The sequence below is a fragment of the Oncorhynchus masou genome, chromosome 9 (genome assembly GCF_036934945.1).
Source record: "Oncorhynchus masou masou isolate Uvic2021 chromosome 9, UVic_Omas_1.1, whole genome shotgun sequence".
NCBI classification, from domain to species: Eukaryota; Metazoa; Chordata; class Actinopteri; order Salmoniformes; family Salmonidae; genus Oncorhynchus; species Oncorhynchus masou.
In genome coordinates this window covers 33821099-33842266 of record NC_088220.1, presented here as the reverse complement: position 1 = coordinate 33842266, position 21168 = coordinate 33821099, and the positions used below count along the sequence as shown (strand labels likewise).

The 21168-nt window shown below is 44.0% G+C and overlaps 1 protein-coding gene across 1 annotated transcript; it reads left to right on the top strand.

The window, feature by feature from the left end:
• The first annotated feature begins 247 nt into the window (after positions 1-247).
• LOC135545202 (P2X purinoceptor 3-like) lies at positions 248-17589 on the top strand. The gene is made up of 12 exons (XM_064972830.1): positions 248-539; positions 781-916; positions 2692-2763; positions 2977-3046; positions 15032-15122; positions 15306-15383; positions 15834-15975; positions 16227-16363; positions 16532-16637; positions 16717-16782; positions 16933-17010; positions 17157-17589. Exons 1-12 carry the CDS (start codon positions 409-411, stop codon positions 17280-17282), a joined length of 1233 nt encoding a protein of 410 aa, XP_064828902.1. The 5' UTR covers positions 248-408; the 3' UTR covers positions 17283-17589.
• The last annotated feature ends 3579 nt before the right edge of the window (positions 17590-21168 follow it).

Genomic DNA, 21168 nt, shown 5'->3' with positions numbered 1-21168 from the left:
GAGAGAGAATAGAGAGAGATAGAGAATAGAGAGAGAGAATAGAGAGAGAGAGGACGCGATGGAGGAACAGAGAGATAGTTTTTTTTGTTTCCGCTTCTTCTTCTTTCTTTTTTTCATTTGCAGGAGAAAAGGGGAGGTCCAGCATGATTACCCAGCGAATCAGAGAGAGAGAGAGGGACAGGGTGTTTCAGAGAGAGGTACTAAAGAGGGTGAGAAGCAGAAGGATCGACGACACACAGAGGGAAATTTTTGTGAGACGTCTTCTCAGCAGCATTGTGTGGCAACTGAAGCAGTATTTACACACTTGTTGGGCTCTCACACACCCACCTGGAGAAACTCTGATGCAAAATAGACTTGCAGCTGTTTCGCACGTAGACACACGCACGCACACACAACCCATCTCTCAGGATGTCTTTGCTATGGGGCTTTATTACGGACTTCTTCACCTACGAGACAACCAAGTCTGTGGTGGTGAAGAGCTGGTCTGTTGGAATCATCAACCGCGTCGTACAACTGCTCATCATCATCTACTTCGTTTGGTCGGTACAACTTGTTTGTGTGTGTGTATGTGTGTGTGTGTGTGTATGTGCGTGTGTGTGTATGATAATGTCGACCTCTCTGTCATCTTTCTTTCCCCATTAATTCTTTCCTCTCCCAATGTCTTGCTCCTGATCATTCTAGAACTATTGTTACTAATCGTCTTCTTTACCCGCCCCCCTCCCTGTCATTCTCCATAACCTTTGCCTCCATCTATCTTTCTTTCCTGTTTTTGTCATTTAGGTGGGTCTTTTTACACGAAAAGGCATACCAGGTGAAAGACTCTGGCATCGAGTCTTCTGTCATGACTAAGGTGAAGGGCTTCGGTTACCATAACAACCGCGTGATGGATGTGGCGGACTATGTCGCCCCTACGCAGGTCTGTGACACCCAGACGCCTAACCGTGACATCTTACCTTTGACCCTAAACTAAAACAACACAGAAGTTATACTGCAGTGCTAACATAGTTACTGTACACAACTTGTATATTATAACTGTACACTGTGTAATATACACTGAGTATACCTAACACTAGGACCGTCTTCCTAATATTGAGTTGCACCCCAAAACAGCATCAATTCATCGCAGGCATGGACTCTACAAGGTGTCAACCTTCCACAAAGATTGCTGGCCCATGTTGACTCCGATGCTTCCCACAGTTGTGTCAGGTTGACTGGATGGATGTCCTTCGGGTGGCGAACCAGTCTTGAAACACGCAAGAAACTGTTAAGGGTGAAAAACCCAGCAGCATTGCAGTTCTTGACACAGTCAAACCTTTGTGCCTGGCACCTACTACCATATCCCGTGAGAAGGAAATGACTTATCTTGTCTTGCCCATTCACCCTCTGAATGGCGCACACACACAATCCATGTCTCAATTGTCTCAAGGCTTAAAAATCCTTATTTAACCTGTCTCCTCCCCTTCATCTACACTGATTGAAGTGGATTTAACAAGTGACATCAATAAGGGATCATAGCCTTCACCTGGATTCACCTGGTCAGTCTCTGTCTCCAGCCACCCAAGTCATAGACTGTTTTCTCTGCTACCGCACGGCAAGCGGTATCGGACCGCCAAGTCTAGGTCCAAGAGGCCTCTAAACAGTTTCTACCCCAAGGCCATAAGACTCCTGAACAGCTAATCAAAGGGCTACCCAGACCCCTCTTTTACACTGCCACTACTCTCTGTTTATAATCTATGCATCGTCACTTTAACTCAACCTACATGTACATTTTACCTCAGTTACCTCGACTAACCGGTGCCCCCACATATTGACTCTGTACCGGTACCCCCTGTGTGTAGCCTCGCTTGTTATTTTACTGCTGCTGTTAAATTATTTGCTACTTTTATTTTCTATTTTTTACTCAACACTTTATTTTTTTATATTTTTACTTCTTAAAGCACTGTTGGTTAAGGGCTTGTAAGTAAGCATTTATGGGGCGGCAGGGTAGCCTAGTGGTTAGAGCGTTGGACTAATAAACGGAAGTTTGAAAGTTCAAATCCCCGAATTGACAAGATACAAATCTGTTGTTCTGAACAGGCAGTTAACCTACTGTCCCTAGGCCATCATTGAAAATAAGAATTTGTTCTTAAATGACTTGTCTAGTTAAATGAAGGTCAAATAAATACAATTTCACTGTAAGTTTGTTGTATTTGGCACATGTGACAAATTTGATTTGATTTGTCATGGGAGGAGCAGGTGTTCTTCATATTTTGTATACTCAGTGTACCAAATGTTGATTAAATGTTATTAAAATTATTGCAATAGGTACACACACAAAAACTCGCCCAGTCAGCCGAAGTGTGGTGCAAGAAGTCTATAGATACTTGATATAATGTCATTGAGCATTTCACTGTGGTAATGTTAAACACTTAAAGGGAAGTGCTTGGTGTGAGGTGATGATGGGAAACTAAATGAAGTCCTTTGGTTGGGTAGAATAAGTGTCTGAGTGGTTCATCAGAGTACATTAGTTAGCATTAGCCCAAGAAACTGGTTTAGTAGCATGGCAACAAAAAAAACCTGGGTTGCTAATGATAGCAAGAACAACAAAAAAGATGGCGTTGGTTGAGGCTTTTCGATGGTTTCAGCAGTAGGCCTGATAGGTTGACTTGATGACGTTTAGGCTAAAGTGCTGGTTTGTATATGTGCTGACAGGGCGCCGCAGTGTTCTGCATCATCACCAAGCTCATCGTCACGGAGGAACAATTCCAAGGCTTCTGCCCTGAGGTGAGTCCATTTCAGTCCAGTATACATGTAGCATGTTACCTACCTGCTCCAGTTCTCTATACCATGGTTTTAACAATACAGCGTACTCTACTCTGCAAAGCCCCCACCCGTACCATTAACAAGAGCTGAGGCATTTAATATTGGGTGGTGACAGAGCTGCTGGTCGAAGGCCAATGCTATTAACGCCTGTGTATCTGTTCTTTGTGTGTTCAGAGTGACGTGAAGTACGAGTGTGAAACAGATGAAGACTGTGACAAGCATTTAGGGAGCTTCCTTGGAAACGGCGAGTTTCAACTATTTCCTCTTCTTGTTTTCTCCACCATTCCCCTCCTGGGACTCCGTTGATCCTTCCTCCTCTCTCTCTCTCTCTCTCTCTCTCTCTCTCTCTCTCTCTCTCCCTCAATTCAATTCAATTAAAGGGGCTTTATTGGCATAGGAAACATATGTCAACATTGCCAAAGCAAGTGAAGTAGATAATAAACAAAAGTGAAATAAACAAAAATGGACAGTGAGTGTAGACATTACACTCACAGAAGTTCCAAAAGAGTAAAGACATTACAAAGGTTGTATTATGTATATATACAGTGTTGTAACGATGTGCACATGGTTAAAGTACAAAGGGAAACACAAATATGGGTTGTATTTACAATGGTGTTCATTCTTCACTGGTTGCCCTTTTCTTGTAGATATGGGAGTTTATCAAAATCGTGTTTGTTTTCTAATTCTTTGTGGATCTGTGTAATCTGAGCGAAATATGTGTCTCTAATATGGTCATACATTTTGCAGGAGGTCAGGAAGTGAGGGCAGTTTACACCTCATTTTGTGGGCGGAGTGCTCATAGCCTGTCTTTTCTTGAGAGCCAGGTCTGCCTACGGCAAGCCTTTCTCAATAGCAAGGCTATGCTCACTAAGTCTGTACAGAGTCAAAGCTGTCCTTAAGTTTTGGTCAGTCACAGTGGTCAGGTATTCTGACTCTCTGTACTCTCTGTTTAGTTCTACTTTGCTCTGTTTTTTGTCAATTCTTTCCAATGTGTCAAGTAATTATCTTTTGGTTTTATCATGATTTGGTTGGGTCTAATTGTGTTGCTGTCCTGGTTGCTTAGGGGACTCTTCTTCAGATTCATCTTTCTGTAGGTGATGGCTTTGTTATGGAAGGTTTGGGAATCACTTCCTTTTAGGTGGTTGTAGAATTGAATGGCTTTATGCTGGATTTTGATAATTAGCGGGTTTCGGCCTTATTCTGCTCTGCATGCATTATTTAGTGTTTTACGTTTACACAGAGGACATTTTTGAAGATTTCTGTATGCAGAGTCTCAATTTGGTGTTTGTCCCATTTTGTGAATTCTTGGTTGATGAGCAGACCCCAGACCTCACAACCATAAAGGGCAATGGGTTCTATAACTGATTCAAGTATTTTTAGCCAGATCCTAATTGGTATATCGAATTTTATGTTCCTTTTGATGGCATAGAAGGTCCTTCTTGCCTTATCTCTCAGATCGTTCACAGCTTTGTGGAAGTTACCTGTGGCGCTGATGTTTAGGCCAAGGTATGTATCGTTTTTTGTGTGCTCTAGGGCAATGGTGTCTAGATGGAATTTGTATTTGTGGTCCTGGCAACTGGACCTTTTTTGGAACACCATTACTTTTATCTTAATGAAATTTACTGTCAGGGCCAGCAAACAGTAGACATTTGACTTCAGATTCTAGTAGGGTGTTGCCGGGTGCTGCAGACTGTTCTAGTGTCCATGCCAATTCATTGATATATATGTTGAAGCGGGTGGGGCTTAAGCCGCATCCCTGTCTCAACCCACAGCCCTGTGGGAATAAATGTGTGCTTATTTTAACCCCACACTTGTTGTTTGTGTACATGGATTTTATAATGTCGTATGTTTTTCCCCCATACCACTTTCCATCAGTTTGTATTGCAGACCCTCATGACAAATTGAGTCATGGGCTTTTTTTGAAATCAACAAAGTATGAGAAGACTTTACCTTTGTTTTGGTTTGTTTGTTTGTCAGTTGGGGTGTGCAGGGTGAATACATGGTCTGTCGTATGATAATTTGATAAAAAAACAATTTGAAATTTGCTCAGTACATTGTTTTCACTGAGGAAATGTATGAGTATGCTTTTAATGATAATGCAGAGGATTTTCCCAAGATTGCTGTTGACACATATCCCATGGTAATTATTGGGATAAAATTTGCCTCCACTTTGTGGATTGGGGTGATCAGTCCTTGGTTTCAAATTTTGGGGAAGATGCCAGAGCTAATTAAAGAGTTTTAGTATAGCCAGTTGGAATTTGTTGTCTGTATATTTGATCATTTCATTGAGGATACCATCAACACCACAGGCCTTTTTGGGTTGGAGGATTTTTATTTTGTCCTGTAGTTCATTCAAGGTAATTGGAGAATCCAATGGGTTCTGGTAGTCTTTAATAGTTGTTTCAAAGATTTCATTTTTGATCATGCACAGTGGGGCAAAAAAGTAGTCAGCCACCAATTGTGCAAGTTCTCCCACTTAAAAAGGCGAGAGAGGCCTGTAATTTTCATCATAGGTACACTTCAACTATGATAGACAAAATGAGGGGAAAAAATCCAGAAAATCACATTGTAGGATTTTTAATGAATTTATTTGCAAATTATGGTGGAAACTAAGTATTTGGTCACCTACAAACAAGCAAGATTTCTGGCTCTCGCAGACCTGTAACTTCTTCTTTAAGAGGTCGCCACAGACTAGTACATGTCCCTGGGCCTGGAAATGATTGATTTCCCCCACCAGGATGGAGAAGCTATCTTCCTTAAATTATGGGGATTCTAGTCGGGGGATATAGGTAGCACACAGTAGGACATTGTTCTCTGTTAAGATCATTTCCTTTTGAATTTCTAGCCAAATGTAAAATACTCCTGTTTTGATGAATTTAATGGAGTGGTTTAGGTCTGCTCTATAACAAATTAGCATACCCCCTGAGTATTTTCCCTGTTTCACACCTGGTAGTTTGGTGGATGGGACTACCAGCTCTCTGTAACTAGAGGGCAACCAGTGGGTCCGTCTCCTCTATACCATGTTTCTTGTAGGATGACAATGTCTGTATTTCCGATTTCTTTGATGAAGCCCAGGTCCTTGCTCTTTAGGCCAGAGGCAGATGACCTCAGGCCTTGGATATTCCAGGATGAGATAGTGAAGGCTTTGTGTTCCATAAAGTGTCCAATGTTGTTGGTCATGTGGTTTGGCCTCAGGCCAGTTAGTGTTAGTATGACCTGCTAAGCGCCTGGTACATGCTATTGGCTTGGGCTAGTGTAAGAGTGGGGGCTGGGCCTGTTTGCCTGCTCACGGCCTGGACGTATGTGTGACTTCCATGTTGAGGCCCTCTTTGCGGGGGTGGGGTGCATGGGGTAGGGTGCATGGGGTGGGCAGGAGGGGCATAGGTTTGATCTGAGGGGGCCTAAATGGGGTGTGGGCATGGTTGATTTGGGGGGGTTGATTGGTTGGTGTGGGGATGTGGATGTGGCTGGTGGTGTTGTGGCCTGGATGTAGATCCTCTCGGCATGGGTCCTCTATGTGTAGGTCCCGGGGGGGTCCCGCAGGTCTGGGAGAGTGTCGGTCTGGGTGGGGTGTCTATTGATCTGTTGCTCCTGTGTGAAGGGTTGGGGCTGTGTTTGAGAGCGATGTCCTTTAGGGTCAGGGCAAAGGTGGGCACTGCTGTCTTGTATAGGTGGACCTGGTCATAAAGGCTGCTCAAGTCCAGGGTGGAGTGGTGGGCCAGGTAAACATTTGGTTTTGAGGCACAGTCATGGGAAATACTTGTGTTTACCCGCTGTATTGTGGCAGGGTGGAAGTCTCTTTGTGGTAGCAGGGTGGAGAAAACCACTTGTGCATTCGGGAGTAAAGTAGAACAAGCTTTTTCAATCACTCCCTTGAGTGCTGTGGCCACCCTTTCCTACTGTGCTCTCAGGTCGTTTGTGCCTGTGTGTTTTATTATGTGGCTGGGTGACCCTAGTTGGTCCTCAGACAGAAGGTTTAGGGCGGGGGGGGGGGTGTCTGGAGGGCTATCAGGGTGGCTGACTAGGGGAGGGTGCTCAAGGGGCGTGAGATCCTCTGGGCTTGGGGTTCTACATTTGTCTGCCCCACTGTGATGTCGACGTGGTCAGGGTCTGGGGTGGACTGTTCTGCTGTGGTGTCGAGACTGTTGTCGGGAGCTGAGTTGGGCTGTTCTGCTGGCTTCTCTGCGGGTGTGGCCACCTCTCTAGTGGGTTGTTCTCTGTCACATGCCATCCCCTCACCCTCTCCTCCAGCAGTCTGATCCTCTCCTCTAGTGCTCTGTTCTTCTCCTGCTCCTGCTTTTTCTCCTGTTGAAGTTGTCTCACCACAGTCCAGAGTGCAGATTTGTCTCTCTCCACCTCCAGCTCTCCGGGTCTGGTTGAGGGGGTGTTGATTAGCTGGACAATTTTTCTGTGCTGACTGGAGTGTGTTCACCTGCTGTTCCAGTTTCACTTGCCTTACCTCCAGCTGGGTGAATGTATCCTTCATTTCAATGAGGGAGTAGTACTCTGTGCTGGGAGGTTGACTTTCCACCTGGGGTTGCTCATCTGTGGGGTTATATAATGAAGAGGTCTGGTCTGACCTGCTCGGGATGGGGGTATCTTTCTCGAGGGAGAGATTCTCCTCCTGAGCTAATTCTTTGATTAGGTGCAAGTTCAGCTGAAACTGTTTGGGTTTTCCCTATACCAGTACTGTTCCAGACTTAGATATTTATATTAGCTGACTCGGAGTCATCGTTGTCTAGTATGCCATGCCAGGGGATGATCTGTGTGGGAGATTGCTGATGTTCTCATTGTTATAATAGTCAGCAAAAATTATCTCTTGATTTTCCATGAGGAGCTTAATTTTGTTTGCCCCCGGTGTTGCGTGGTGCAGAACGCACCAACCTCTGGAGAGCCTTGCGGTTGAGGGCTGTGCAGTTGCCGTACCAGGCGGTGATACATCCCAACAGAATGCTCTTAATTGTGCATCTGTAAAAGTTTGTGAGGGTTTTAGGTGACAAGCCAAATTTATTCAGCCTCCTGAGGTTGAAGAGGCGCTGTAGCGCCTTCTTCATCACACTGTCTGTGTGGGTGGACCATTTCAATTTGTCTGTGATGTGTAAGCCAAGGAACTTAAAACGTTCAACCTTTTCCACTGCTGTCCCATTGACGTGGATAGGGGAGTGCTCCCTCTGTTGTTTCCTGTTTCAAATATTTTTTATTAAACACACACAATTGAATGGTGTATAGGTATACAAGACATGTTATTCTTATCTAAACATAAAAGAGCATTCAGGAACAGCAAGACCCAGAGCCCTGGGCTAATAATACAAAACACAACATACAAAATAAGGACACGTAGAAAGAAAGAGGGAAGATGTCCCCCCCCCCCCAACTGCTCGGCAGGGCCAGCACATGCTGCCCAAAGGTAGATTAAAATATTACAATTGAGAGTGCGTTAATAAGTACAAATTCACAGCGCCGACTCGTCCACGTAGGAGAGGAAAGGCTGCCAGATTTGATCAAATGTCGATAATTTATTGTTCAGAATATATCTAATTCTTTCTAAGTGTACAGTGTTTGCCAATTCACTGAGCCATAATTTGGTAGAGGGCGCTTCCCTCCTTTTCCAAAACAACAAGATGAGTTTTTTTTGCTGAAATGAGACCATACGAGATTAGTTGTTTTTGGGGGTTGGTTAATCAGTTTAGGGACTCAGATACTCCCAGGATTATCAGAAGCGGGTATGGATCTATTGAAGTCTCCAAAACTTCAGAGAGGATCCCAAAAATTCCACACCAATAACCATGCAAGTTCATGCAAGTTAGAGCATAGGGCAAAGCAGTGGAGTAGTGTACCCTGCGCAGCCTAACATGTATCACATGTAGGGGATGTATCAGGAAATATCCTATGCAGTTTAGTTTTGGAATAGTGTAATCTGTGTAATACCTTGAATTGTATGAGACGATGTCTGGAATTAATGGAGCATGTGTGGATATACTCCAAGCTCTCTTCCCAGTCTGCCACAGAAATGTCAGTCCCTAGTTCTTCCTCCCATTTTGCCTTGATGCCATCTGTAGAAGGTGTGCTAACAGATTGAAAAGCATCATACAGACGCGATATCAGTTTATCTGGAGTTTATCTCCAGATTTACAGGCGACAAAATCACAGCGCCAATAGAGAAGGGTTGACACTCCTCACGCTCTATAGTAAGCCAGCTGGATGCCGGAAGTACGTCATCCAGCAGAAACGTAACAACGCGGAGGTTAGTGGCCCAGTAATAAAATATAACATTTGGGAGAGACAATCCCCCTTCCATCTTGGATTTACAGAGGTGTTTTTTACCTCTCCTGTGTGTTTTATAATCCCAGATGAAAGGATTGATAATAGTTGTTTATGAAAGGATTTAGGTATGAATACTGGGATGTTCTGATATAGGTAGAGCAGTTGTGGGAGGAAGACCATTTTAATGGCATTAATTCTTCCGAGCAGAGAAATTGGGAGAGTTCTCCAAAATAGTATGTTTGCTTTGAGTTTTTGTATCAGAGAGGGGAAATTCTCTTAAATAGTAAGGAGTATTGTTTGGTAACTAAAATTCCTAGGTAGGTAAATTTTTCTGAAGATAACTTAAATGGGAGATGTTCTAGCCAGGAGGTGTTTTGCGACCGTATGGACATTAATTCACTCTTGTTCCAATTTATTCTGTATCCCGAGAAGGTACCAAACAAATTGATCACATCAAGAATAGCTGGGATACTAGCCTGGGGTTCTGTTACAGAGAGGAGGATGTCATCTACGTATAGGGAAATCTTATTTAGAGTATCTTTAGTATTATAGCCGTGTATTGCTGGATGAGATCTAATCGTCTGAGCGAGGGGTTCGATAATTATGGCGAACAGCATAGGCGACAGCGCACAACCCTGCCTTGTCCCCCTGTTAAGGTTAAATCGGGGCGACAATGATTGGTTCGTGAGTATTCTGGCACAGGGGTTGCTATATAAATGCTGGGTCCAATTTATGAACTCATCTCCAATATTACATTTCTGTAGGACCTTGAATAGATAGGGCCACTCAACTTGGTCAAAGGCCTTTTCGGCGTCAAGAGATATGACGGCAAGGTCCACGTTAGGTAAGCTCTGAGAATACATAATATTGAAGAGGCGCCTGAGATTAGAGAATGAGTTTCTGTTAGGGATAAAGCCGGTCTGATCCGAATGGACCAATTTGCCAATTAAAGTGCTAAGCCTGTTAGCCAGAGTTTTTGCTAAAATCTTTTGGTCTGTATTAAGGAGAGATATTGGTCTGTATGACCCTACCTCTTCTGGATCTTTACCCTTCTTATGTATAACTGTAATGAACGCTTCGTCCAAAGTAGAAGGGAGAGCTCCATCCTCATTGGCCTGAACCAACATTTTGTGCAGGGATGGAGAGAGCATGTTGCTGAATGTTTTATAGAATTCACCAGGGTATCCATCTGGGCCCGGGGTCTTGCCACTCTTTAGAGATTTAATTGTTTCTCGAATTTCATCAAGAGATATTTCCTTATTCAGGAAGTTAGAATTTTCCTGGTTCAGGGCAGGAAGATTACAGTCCTCCAAAAATGTTTGCATAATTAAGGGGTTAGGATCCGCTTTAGATGTGTATAGAGTCTCATAAAACTGCCGGAATCTGTCATTGATGTCTTTGGGGGAAGAGAATAATTCCCCAGATGCAGATTTAACTTTGTGAATCATTCGGTCACTCACATTTTTTCGAAATTGTCTGGCGAGTAATTTGTGTGGTTTGTCATCAAACTCAAAATATTTTTGCTTGGCATAGAGAAAATATTTAGCAATTTTAGCTGAGAGAATCTGATTATATTCAAATTTTAAAGAGGTACTTTTTTATGTTTCTCCATAGATGGATGGCTAGCATTCTCCCTATCCAGTAAGTGAATTTGTCCCTCCAGTTCTTCCAGTTTTCCTCTGTTTCGCCTACTCCTGGCAGCCTGAAAGGAGATGATACAGCCTCTCAGATAGGCCTTCAGTGTATCCCACAATAATGCTGGGGAGGTCTCTGTGTTGTCGTTGGTATCAAAGAAAAATGTAATTTGGTCTTTAAGATATTCACAGAATGTTGGTTCTGTGAGGAGCTGAGGATTCAACATCCAGACCCTCTCATTTGGTACAATGTCACCCAATCTCAGGGAGAAGGTGAGTGGACTGTGGTCTGAGATGATATAATACCATGATACCTCACATTACAGGTATAGGGGAGTAGTCTAGCATCCAACAAAAAGTAGTCAATTCGAGTGTAAACATTGTGAACATGAGAGTAAAAGGAGTATTCCCTACCCGTAGGGTTAGCGATCCTCCATATATCAAATAAGTTCAAATTTTTTATGGAGGTATTCAAGAATTCGCTTGAATAGGAGGTAGGGGTTCGCCGGGTAGAGGATCTATCCAAATACTGGTCTAGCACACAGTTAAGGTCCCCTCCAATGACCAGGTTAGTATGGGAGATATCTGGAATCAGGGCAAGGACTCTTTTGAAAAAAGAGGGGTTATCAATGTTTGGCCCATAGATATTTAGTAGAGTTACTGAGGTAGAGTGGATTTCTCCTATTACGATCACATACCGACCCTCTTTGTCCGCAAGGGTGGTTTTATGTAGAAAGGGAATTCCTTTCCATACCAGAATCGCTGTGCCTCTCGTTTTGGCAGAGACGTTAGAGTGATACACTTGCCCCACCCACCTACACTTAAGTCTGCTATGAGAGTTATTCTTCAGATGGGTTTCTTGCAAAAATATAATATCAGACGAGAGTGCTTTCAGGTGGGCTACGACCTTGCCCCTCTTAATTGGTTCGTTTAAACCCTTGACATTCCAGGAAGTGAATGTAAGCCCCACCCTCCTCCCGTTTGTAGTTCCTATGGTGGCCTGCATACCATGTAACTTGATAAAAAGTTAAGAAATGCGCACTAAACCATCACGATCAGCATATGTAGCACCTACACCCGAGCAGTATCCAACCAACCCCTCCCCCACCCTGCAAGCACCTTTACTTCCCACCCTGTTTCCCTAATTTCCCCAACACTTACCCCCCCCCACATCAACCCATATTTAACAGGCATGCACAAACAGGAGGGGAAAAAAAGGAAACATAAAAATAATAAACACATTGTCTGGCCGATGCCAAAAAAGCACGGCGCGACCTCAAACAAACAAGAGGTAAAACAAAAATAAATTCCCAACTATACGTTCACCTCTCACTATCCTAGAACTTTTACTAACATATGAACTGAGGAGGCTCCTGCGAATAAAGTGTTCAGTTGGCATCTAATAAACCTTAAACATATTGCGCATTTAAGCGTCATCCTGGGTCAATCCCAGAGATAAGCCAGACATAGCCTCAAGATTATATTGCTAAGCACTGCCGGTCAAAAAATAAATCATCCGCAACCGACATAGTCAGAACAAGGATTTGCTAAATTAAATGTTACCCCCATTAAATTAAATTAAATAAAAAAATTAAAATAAATATATATATATATATATATACACATACACACATGCATATACAAATACATACATATATACACACATACACACATACACACACACATACACACATACACATACATACATACACACACACACACACACACACACACACACACACACACACACACACACACACACACACACACACACACACACACACACACACACACACACACACACACACACACACACACACACACACACACATAAACACATACATACATACATACATACATGCATACATACCCACACAAAAAAAATCGTATATATATTTAAAGAATATGTATATACATCCATATGCACATATACACATACAAACATTCATACCCCAGTATAACAATCTACACTGATTTAAAATATACACATACATAATACTAAAATGCTAAGAGAAAATAGTAATAAAGTACAAATAGTAATTATATGTACGCACACCTACACAGCCATAAGCACTAAAGAGGGCTGGTGGGACTCTAGTCGGGAGAGCGGCCCACGGCTAGACAAAGGCAGAACGGCACAAAACATCAACTTGCTAACCAGGTGTCTGCGTCTGCCCCTTCCCAACCATCACCCCCAGTCCCCTGCAAGCAATAAATAAATGGTATGGTAGTAAGAATAATGTAAGGATTGTAAAATAAATAAGAATCAAAACAAAAGTGGGGGAACATAAGTATATCCATCCGAAGGTGTCAGTGATAAACCTGGAAGTAAAAATATGCATCGCTCTGAGCACAGCCGGGATGAAAGTGAATTTAACGTTAAATGAGAGCTCTGACCGCCATCCATTGGTCAGCTCAGCGTCTTACATGTTCGATAGCCCTTGTTGAGCCCGTTTAATACGGTTTCACCCAATATGGTATAGTATGGATTCGAGTCCAAGAGCAGGCCCTAACACGCAATGACAAGGCACTCTATCCTGTATGGGGGATTGGTGTATATCCCCGGATAAACTTCTCTGCGTCCAAAACCGAGGGGAGCCAAATCTTTTTCACCGGAAGGCGGGGTAATTCTTAGTCTTGCAGGGAAGAGCAAGGCTGGGCGAAGATAGAGTTTGTAGAGTCTGGTCATGACCTCTCTGTAGTCGGCGCGATGCTTTGCCACATCGGGCGCATAATCCTCATATACACGGAATGGATGCCCTTTATGTGACAGGTTGCCCCTCATTCGAGCTTCACGCAGGATAAGATCCTTGGTCTTGAAACTGTGACAACAGATGATTACTGGGCGAGGACGTTGGCCCGGTCCAGGCACTGGGACAAGGGAGCGATGTGCACGGTCCAGGTGGGGATCCGAATCCAAAACATCCAATCCCATTGCATCCTTCAATAGTTTGGCGAAGAAGTCGGTGGGGCGAGAGCCCGCCTCTACCTCCTCTGCCAGACCAACAACGCAAAGGTTATTACATATGGATCGGCCCTCCAGGTCCACCACTTTCACAGAAAGCCTCTATCCTGCAATGACGTGCATAGCTTCTCTAACTCGTCGATCCTACCAGCGTTGAATTCAGAAGCTTTCTCAAGGTCCACAATACTCTGGCCATGCGAAGCGACCGTTCGAATGATGCTCTCGATTTTGGTGTCCAGTTCAGCAATAGTGGCCTTAAGATCCTCAGCTATAGCAACACGTAGCTCCCCCAAAGCCCGGGTAAGTTCTGTAAGTGTCACGTTGTTGCAGGTGCCTCCCGCCATGTCTGTCTTGTTGTTTAGTGGGGAGTAGGCCTCCGCTGTGGATTTATTGTCCTTTGGTCGCTTATTACTCGGCATTTTCATATAAAAAGTTACAATCTTGTATTAGAAAGAAACGTTTGTTGTAAAAAGTGCCATAAAGTAGGTTAAATTAGATTATTTTGCAAAAAAGTTGCAGGAGCCTCTCACGCACAGCCGTTCACTCCAACATGCTAGCTCCGCCCCCCCCCCCCCCCTCTGCTGTTTCCTGAAGACCACGATCATCTTTTTTGTTTTGTTGACATTGAGTGAGAGGTTGTTTTGCTGACACTACACTCCAAGTGCCCTCACCTCCTCCCTGTAGGCTGTCTCGTTGTTGTTGGTAATCAAGCCTACTACTGTTGTGTCATCTGCAAACTTGATGATTGAGTTGGACGCGTGCATGGCCATGCAGTCATGGGTGAATAGGGAGTACAGGAGGGGGCTGAGCACGCACCCTTGTGGGGCCCCAGTGTTGAGGCGAAGTGTAGATGTTGTTACCTACCTTCACCACCCGGGTGCGGACAATCAGGAAGTCCAGGACCCAATTGCACAGGGCGGGGTTGAGACCCATGGCCTCAAGCTTAATGATGAGCTTTGGAGGGTACTCTAGCCTTTAGCTCGGTGCAGATGTTGCATGTAATCCATGGCTTCTGGTTGGGATATGTACGTACGGTCACTGTGGGGTCGACATCGACGATGCACTTATTGATGAAGCCGGTGACTGAGGTGGTATACTCCTCACTGCCATTGGATGAATCCCAGAACATATTCCAGTCTGTGCTAGTAAAACATTCCTGTAGCTTTCTCTCTCTCTCTCTCTCTCTCTCTCTCTCACTCACTCACTCACTCACTCACTCACTCACTCACTCACTCACTCACTCACTCACTCACTCACTCACACTCACCACTCACTCACTCACTCACTCACTCATGCTCTCTCTCTCTCTCTCTCTCTCTCACTCATGCTCTCTTTCTCTCTCTCTTTCTCTCTCTCTCCTCCACAGGAATAATAACTGGTGCCTGTGTGAACTCCTCTGAAGGAGGCCGCTGTGAGATGGAGGGTTGGTGCCCTGCTGAGAATGACAAAGTCATAATGTAAGACCTCTCTTTAATTTTCTCTTTCTCTCTTTCTCTCTCTCGCTCTGTCTCATAAAGAAAGCTGCTTCATATAGACCACAATATTATGAACATATGACATGTCATGTTTACAACTTGTGCATCCCACCTACCGAAGTCCTTCTTCTCTCTCTCTCTGTTTTCTCCCTTACCCTTTCTCAGGCAACCAATGATGGAGGTCGAAAACTTCACCATCTTCATCAAGAACAGTATCCGTTTCCCCATGTTCAACGTCACCAGGTGAGTCCGACACACCTCTCATTCCTGGGGCTGTATTGGGGAATCAAATCAAATCAAATCAAATGGCTTTATATAGCCCTTCGTACATCAGCTGATATCTCAAAGTGCTGTACAGAAACCCAGCCTAAAACCCCAAACAGCAAGCAATGCAGGTGTAGAAGCACGGTGGCTAGGAAAAACTCCCTAGAAAGGCCAAAACCCAGGAAGAAACCTAGAGAGGAACCAGGCTATGTGGGTTGGCCAGTCCTCTTCTGGCTGTGCCGGGTGGAGATTATAACAGAACATGGCCAAGATGTTCAAATGAACAAAGGGAAGACCTTTATGATGTTGTGTTAGAGTACTTTCAGGAGGTCTCACTCCAACCTTCTTGTCAAGGCGTTGCCCTCTCTTTTCTACCGAAGAAGGGGATTTGGCTCTATCACTCAAATTTGTACCTTCTCTCTCCCACAGAGGGAACTTCCCGTCATCGCTGAATACAACTTATATCAGGAGCTGTACATATGACCCAGAGCACAACCGCCACTGTCCCATCTTCAAGGTGGGAGATGTGCTGCGCTATACTGGACAGAACTTCTCCACCATCGCTCAGACAGTGAGACTCATCCTCCCCTCTTCATCATCATCTCCTCTATCTCCATCTCTCTCCCCCGAAGGTCTCCCATCTTTCTTTTCTCTCCTCTCCCTCTCTCTTATATTCTGCTTTCTCAACCTCTCTCTTTCCCACTTCTCCCTCTCCATTTTATATATCTCCAGTCCCACCTGCTTGTCCCTACCTTTCCTCTTCCCCCCTCCTCACCTATCTGTCCTTCTCTTCTTTTCCCTCCCTCTGTCTCCCTCTATCAGGGTGGGGAGATCGGGATCAATATTGAATGGGAGTGTAATCTGGATGAGTCAGAAGAAAGATGTGAACCACATTACTCCTTTACGCGACTTGATGCTGTGTTTCAGAAGAACGCCATCTCTCAGGGATACAACTTCAGGTACTGTAACCCCTTTCAGTTTAGTACTGTTCAAGAGACTCCCCATCTTTCTTCCTCCTTCTCCCCGTCCTCTTTCTTTTCCCCTCTCCATCCTGCTTACCCCCCCTCCTCCTCTCGTTTTATTTCTGTGTTCATTGACACGGTCTCCCCCTCTCTCACCATCCACAGATTTGCCAAATATTACAAAACGGAGAACGGTATAGAGAATCGGACGGACTTCCGCACTCTCCACAAGGCCTACGCCATCCGCTTTGACATCCTGGTCACTGGGCTTGTGAGTGTGGATTAGGGTGTGTGTGCGTGTACCTGTTATCTGTGTATTATACAGGATTCATCTGTCTTTGTCCTTTCAGGCAGGGAAGTTCAACACAGTTCCTACTCTGATCAACCTAGTGGCAGCCTTTACCTCTGTGGGACTGGTAAGGCTTCTGTACTCAGACTGTATGCTTTAAAAGGAGGTCATGCAATACGTTTTGAATGTCAACTCCATCAACCCTAGAATCGAGGCAAGTATTTCAGGATTTTTTTAGGTCAACTTGTGTAACTGTCTTTGTTCTGATATGCTGCAGGGTACGGTCCTCTGTGATATCATCCTCCTGAACTTCCTGAAGGGGGCGGACCAATACAAGGCCAAGAAATTTGAAGAGGTTTTTTTTTTAATTGCTCAGATAAAAGCATATTTTTTGTGTGTTATACTGTAAGTAATTTGTGTGTGGGAGAGAGAGGTGAAGAGCATCTCGAGACAGTCTTATTCTCTCTCTCCCTCTCTCTCTCCCTCGCTTCCTCTCCCTAGGTTTCTGAGTCACAGATACAGATATTACTCTCCCGAGAAAGTTGCAGCCAGCTGTCAAACAAAGCAGAGGAAAAGATTTCAGATGACTCGGGAGCTGTCTCCCTTTACCTGGACCAGCAGCTTTGAGTGACAGTCCACTTCAACCAATCGGCAGAGAGGATCCTCCACCACTTCCTTATTTTATTAGCAGCTGATGATAAGTCCTATGTTGATGGAAGGGAAGGTAACGATTTAACGTCTGAGGAACTTTTAAAATGTTGTTTTGGGGCAAACCAGTTCTGAACTCTACTGTAGCTTAAAATAACTTTATAAACAGTTACATCAATATACATAAAAGCTCTGCCCTGGACCCATTGCTTTTGTACATATACTATGTAGTTCATATGTTACATTTACCTGGCCTCATCCCTTTCTTCATCTCTGTCTTGCTCTCATAACCTCCATTTGTGATGTTCTATAATGATGGGGGGAGGGGGGGGGGGTTAAAGGGGTATGAGAAGAGATGACGTGGTTCTATAATCATCTTGGACCCTCAAAAAACAACAGTAACCAGTAAATAAATTTGTCGGAATTGACTGCTGCCTGCTGTATTTTGTGTGTGTCTGTATCTGATTCTATTGCAATACACACCCGATATACACACACACATGCACACAGCAAAACACACCTCCCACCACGGACCCATCACAGCACTAATAGATCAGCTCAAGAGCATCTTAAATAGGACACTTCAGGATTTGGGCCTTGAACTACATACTTGTGTGTCAGATGAACTACTGGATACCATTTTAATGTCTCTGTGTCCAGTATGAAGGAAGTTAGAGGTCATTTTGTGAACCAATGCTAACTAGCGGCAGTGCAATGACTGGAAGTCTAGGTGGACCAGGTGGACAGGGCTGGTCTGCCAGTTACATGGACGACAACCCAGGTTTCAGCGGGTGGAATAGTGGAAAACAATATAAAATATCATGGTACAGCTATATGGACACTCAATCATCATGGTACTTTTAATGGTAAATTTACAAACATATATTATGATAAATTGAATTGAAACTTGTCTCATTATGGTAAATGGGGAAATAAGTATAGCCAGTTATAATTGTAATGGCTTAGCAGATAATAAGAAAATATGATCAGTATTTACCTGGCTAAAAGAGAAGGAATATAATATATATTGTTTACTGGAAACTCATTCAACAATATTAGATGAAGTTATACTTCTATGGGAAAAGAAACTCAAAAAGGGTAACGCTCTTCCTCCCGGGGAAGGACTGCCCGTTCCATGATCTCGCCATCACGGTTGACAACTCCATTGTGTCCTCCTCCCAGAGCGCTAAGAACCTTGGCGTGATCCTGGACAACACCCTGTCGTTCTCAACCAACATCATGGCGGTGGCCCGTTCCTGTAGGTTCATGCTCTACAACATCCGCAGAGTACGACCCTGCCTCACACAGGAAGCGGCGCAGGTCCTAATCCAGGCACTTGTCATCTCCCGTCTGGATTACTGCAACTCGCTGTTGGCTGGGCTCCCTGCCTGTGCCATTAAACCCCTACAACTCATCCAGAACGCCGCAGCCCGTCTGGTGTTCAACCTTCCCAAGTTCTCTCACGTCACCCCGCTCCTCCGCTCTCTCCACTGGCTTCCAGTTGAAGCTCGCATCCGCTACAAGACCATGGTGCTTGCCTACGGAGCTGTGAGGGGAACGTGTGGCTCAGTCGGTAGAGCATGGCGCTTGCAACGCCAAGCGTCGTGGGTTCGATTCCCGCTGGGGCCACCCATATGTAAAAAGTAGTGGCCCCAGCCGACTTGTAAGTCGCTTTGGACAAAAGCGTCTGCTAAATGGGATATATTATTAACGGCACCGCAGTACCTCCAGGCTCTGATCAGGCCCTACACCCAAGCAAGGGCACTGCGTTCATCCACCTCTGGCCTGCTCGCCTCCCTACCATTGAGGAAGTACAGTTCCCGCTCAGCCCAGTCAAAACTGTTCGCTGCTCTGGCCCCCCAATGGTGGAACAAACTCCCTCACGACGCCAGGACAGCGGAGTCAATCACCACCTTCCGGAGACACCTGAAACCCCACCTCTTCAAGGAATACCTAGGATAAGATAAGTAATCCTTCTCACCACCCCCCCCCCCCCTTAATATTGTAAAGTGGCTGTTCCACTGGATGTCAGAAGGTGAATTCACCAATTTGTAAGTCGCTCTGGATAAGAGCGTCTGCTAAATGACTTAAATGTAAATGATATAAATTAACAATAATTTTGATCCGAATGTGCCTATTGTCTGTTTGGCACAATTTGCACATTCGATCAAAATGATTGTTAATTAACATCGTTATTAGTGACCTAAGACAGGGAATTTTATTAGGATTAAATCTCAGGAATTGTGAAAAACTGAGTTTAAATGTATTTGGCTAAGGTGCATGTAAACTTCTGACATCAACTGTAATAATGAATTTAACCTACAAGCAAAACAAGACTCTATTATTATTGTGGGAGATTATAATAAGGTTTTAAAAACCTCAATGAGATACAGTGAATTATAAGTGAAATAATCTGTCTGTAAACAATTGTTGGAAAAATTACTTGTGTCATGCACAAAGTAGATATCCGAACTGACTTGCCAAAACTATAGTTTGTTAACAAAAAATTTGTGGAGTGGTTGAAAACGAGTTTTAATGACTCCAACCTAAGTGTGCGTAAACTTCCGACTTCAACTGTATATATTTCAAATAATATCATATACAGTTGAAGTTTGAAGTTTACATACACCTTAGCCAAATACATTTAAACTCAGTTTTTCACAATTCCTGACATTAAATCCTAGTAAAAATTCCCTGTCTTGGGTCAGTTAGGATCACCACTTTATTTTAAGAATGTGAAATGTCAGAAGAGTAGTAGAGAAAATGATTTATTTCAGCTTTATTTCTTTCATCATATTCCCAGTGGGTCAGAAGTTTACCTACACTCAATTAGTACTTAGTAGCATTGCTTTTAAATTGTTTAACTTGGGTCAAACGCTTTGGGTAGCCTTCCACAAGCTTCCCACAATAAATTGTGTGAATGTTGGCCCATTCCTCCTGACAAAGCTGATGTAACTGAGTCAGGTTTGTAGGCCTCCTTGCTCGCACATGCTTTTTCACTTCTGCCCACACATTTTCTATAGGATTGAGTTCAGGGCTTTGTGATGGCCACTCCAATACCTTGACTTTGTTGACCTTAAGCCATTTTGCCACAACTTTGGAAGTATGCTTGTGGTCATTATCCATTTTGAAGACCCATGTGCAACCAAGCTTTAACTTCCTGACTGATGTCTTGAGATGTAGCTTCAATATATCCACATAATTTTCCTACCTCATGATGCCATCTATTTTGTGAAGTGCACCAATCCCTCTTGAGGGCAAAGTACCCCCACAACATGATGCTGCCACCCCCGTGTCTCCCGATTGGGATGGTGTTCATCGGCTTGCAAGCGTTCCCTTTTTTCCTCCAAACATAACGATGGTCATTATGGCCAAACAGTTCTATTTTTGTTTCATCAGACCAGAGGACATTTCTCCAAAAAGTACGATCTTTGCCACCATGTGCAGATGCAAACCGTAGTCTGGGTTTTTTATTGTGGTTTTGGAGCAGTGGATTCTTCCTTACTAAGTGGCCATTCAGGTTATGTCGATATAGGACTCGTTTTACTGTGGATATAGATACTTTGTACCTGTTTCCTTCAGCATCTTCACAGGGTCCTTTTCTGTTTTCCTGGGATTGATTTGCACTTTTCGCAACAAAGTACGTTCATCTCTAGGAGACAGAATGCGTCTCCTTCCTGAGTAGTATGACGGCTGCGTGGTCCCATGGTGTTATTTATTTGGGCTGCAATCTGAGGTGCAGTTAACACTAATGAACTTATCCTCTTTAGTAAAGGTAACTCTGGGTCTTCCATTCCTGTGGCGGTCCTCATGAGAGCCAGTTTCATCATAGCGCTTGATGGTTTTGTGACTACACTTGAAGACA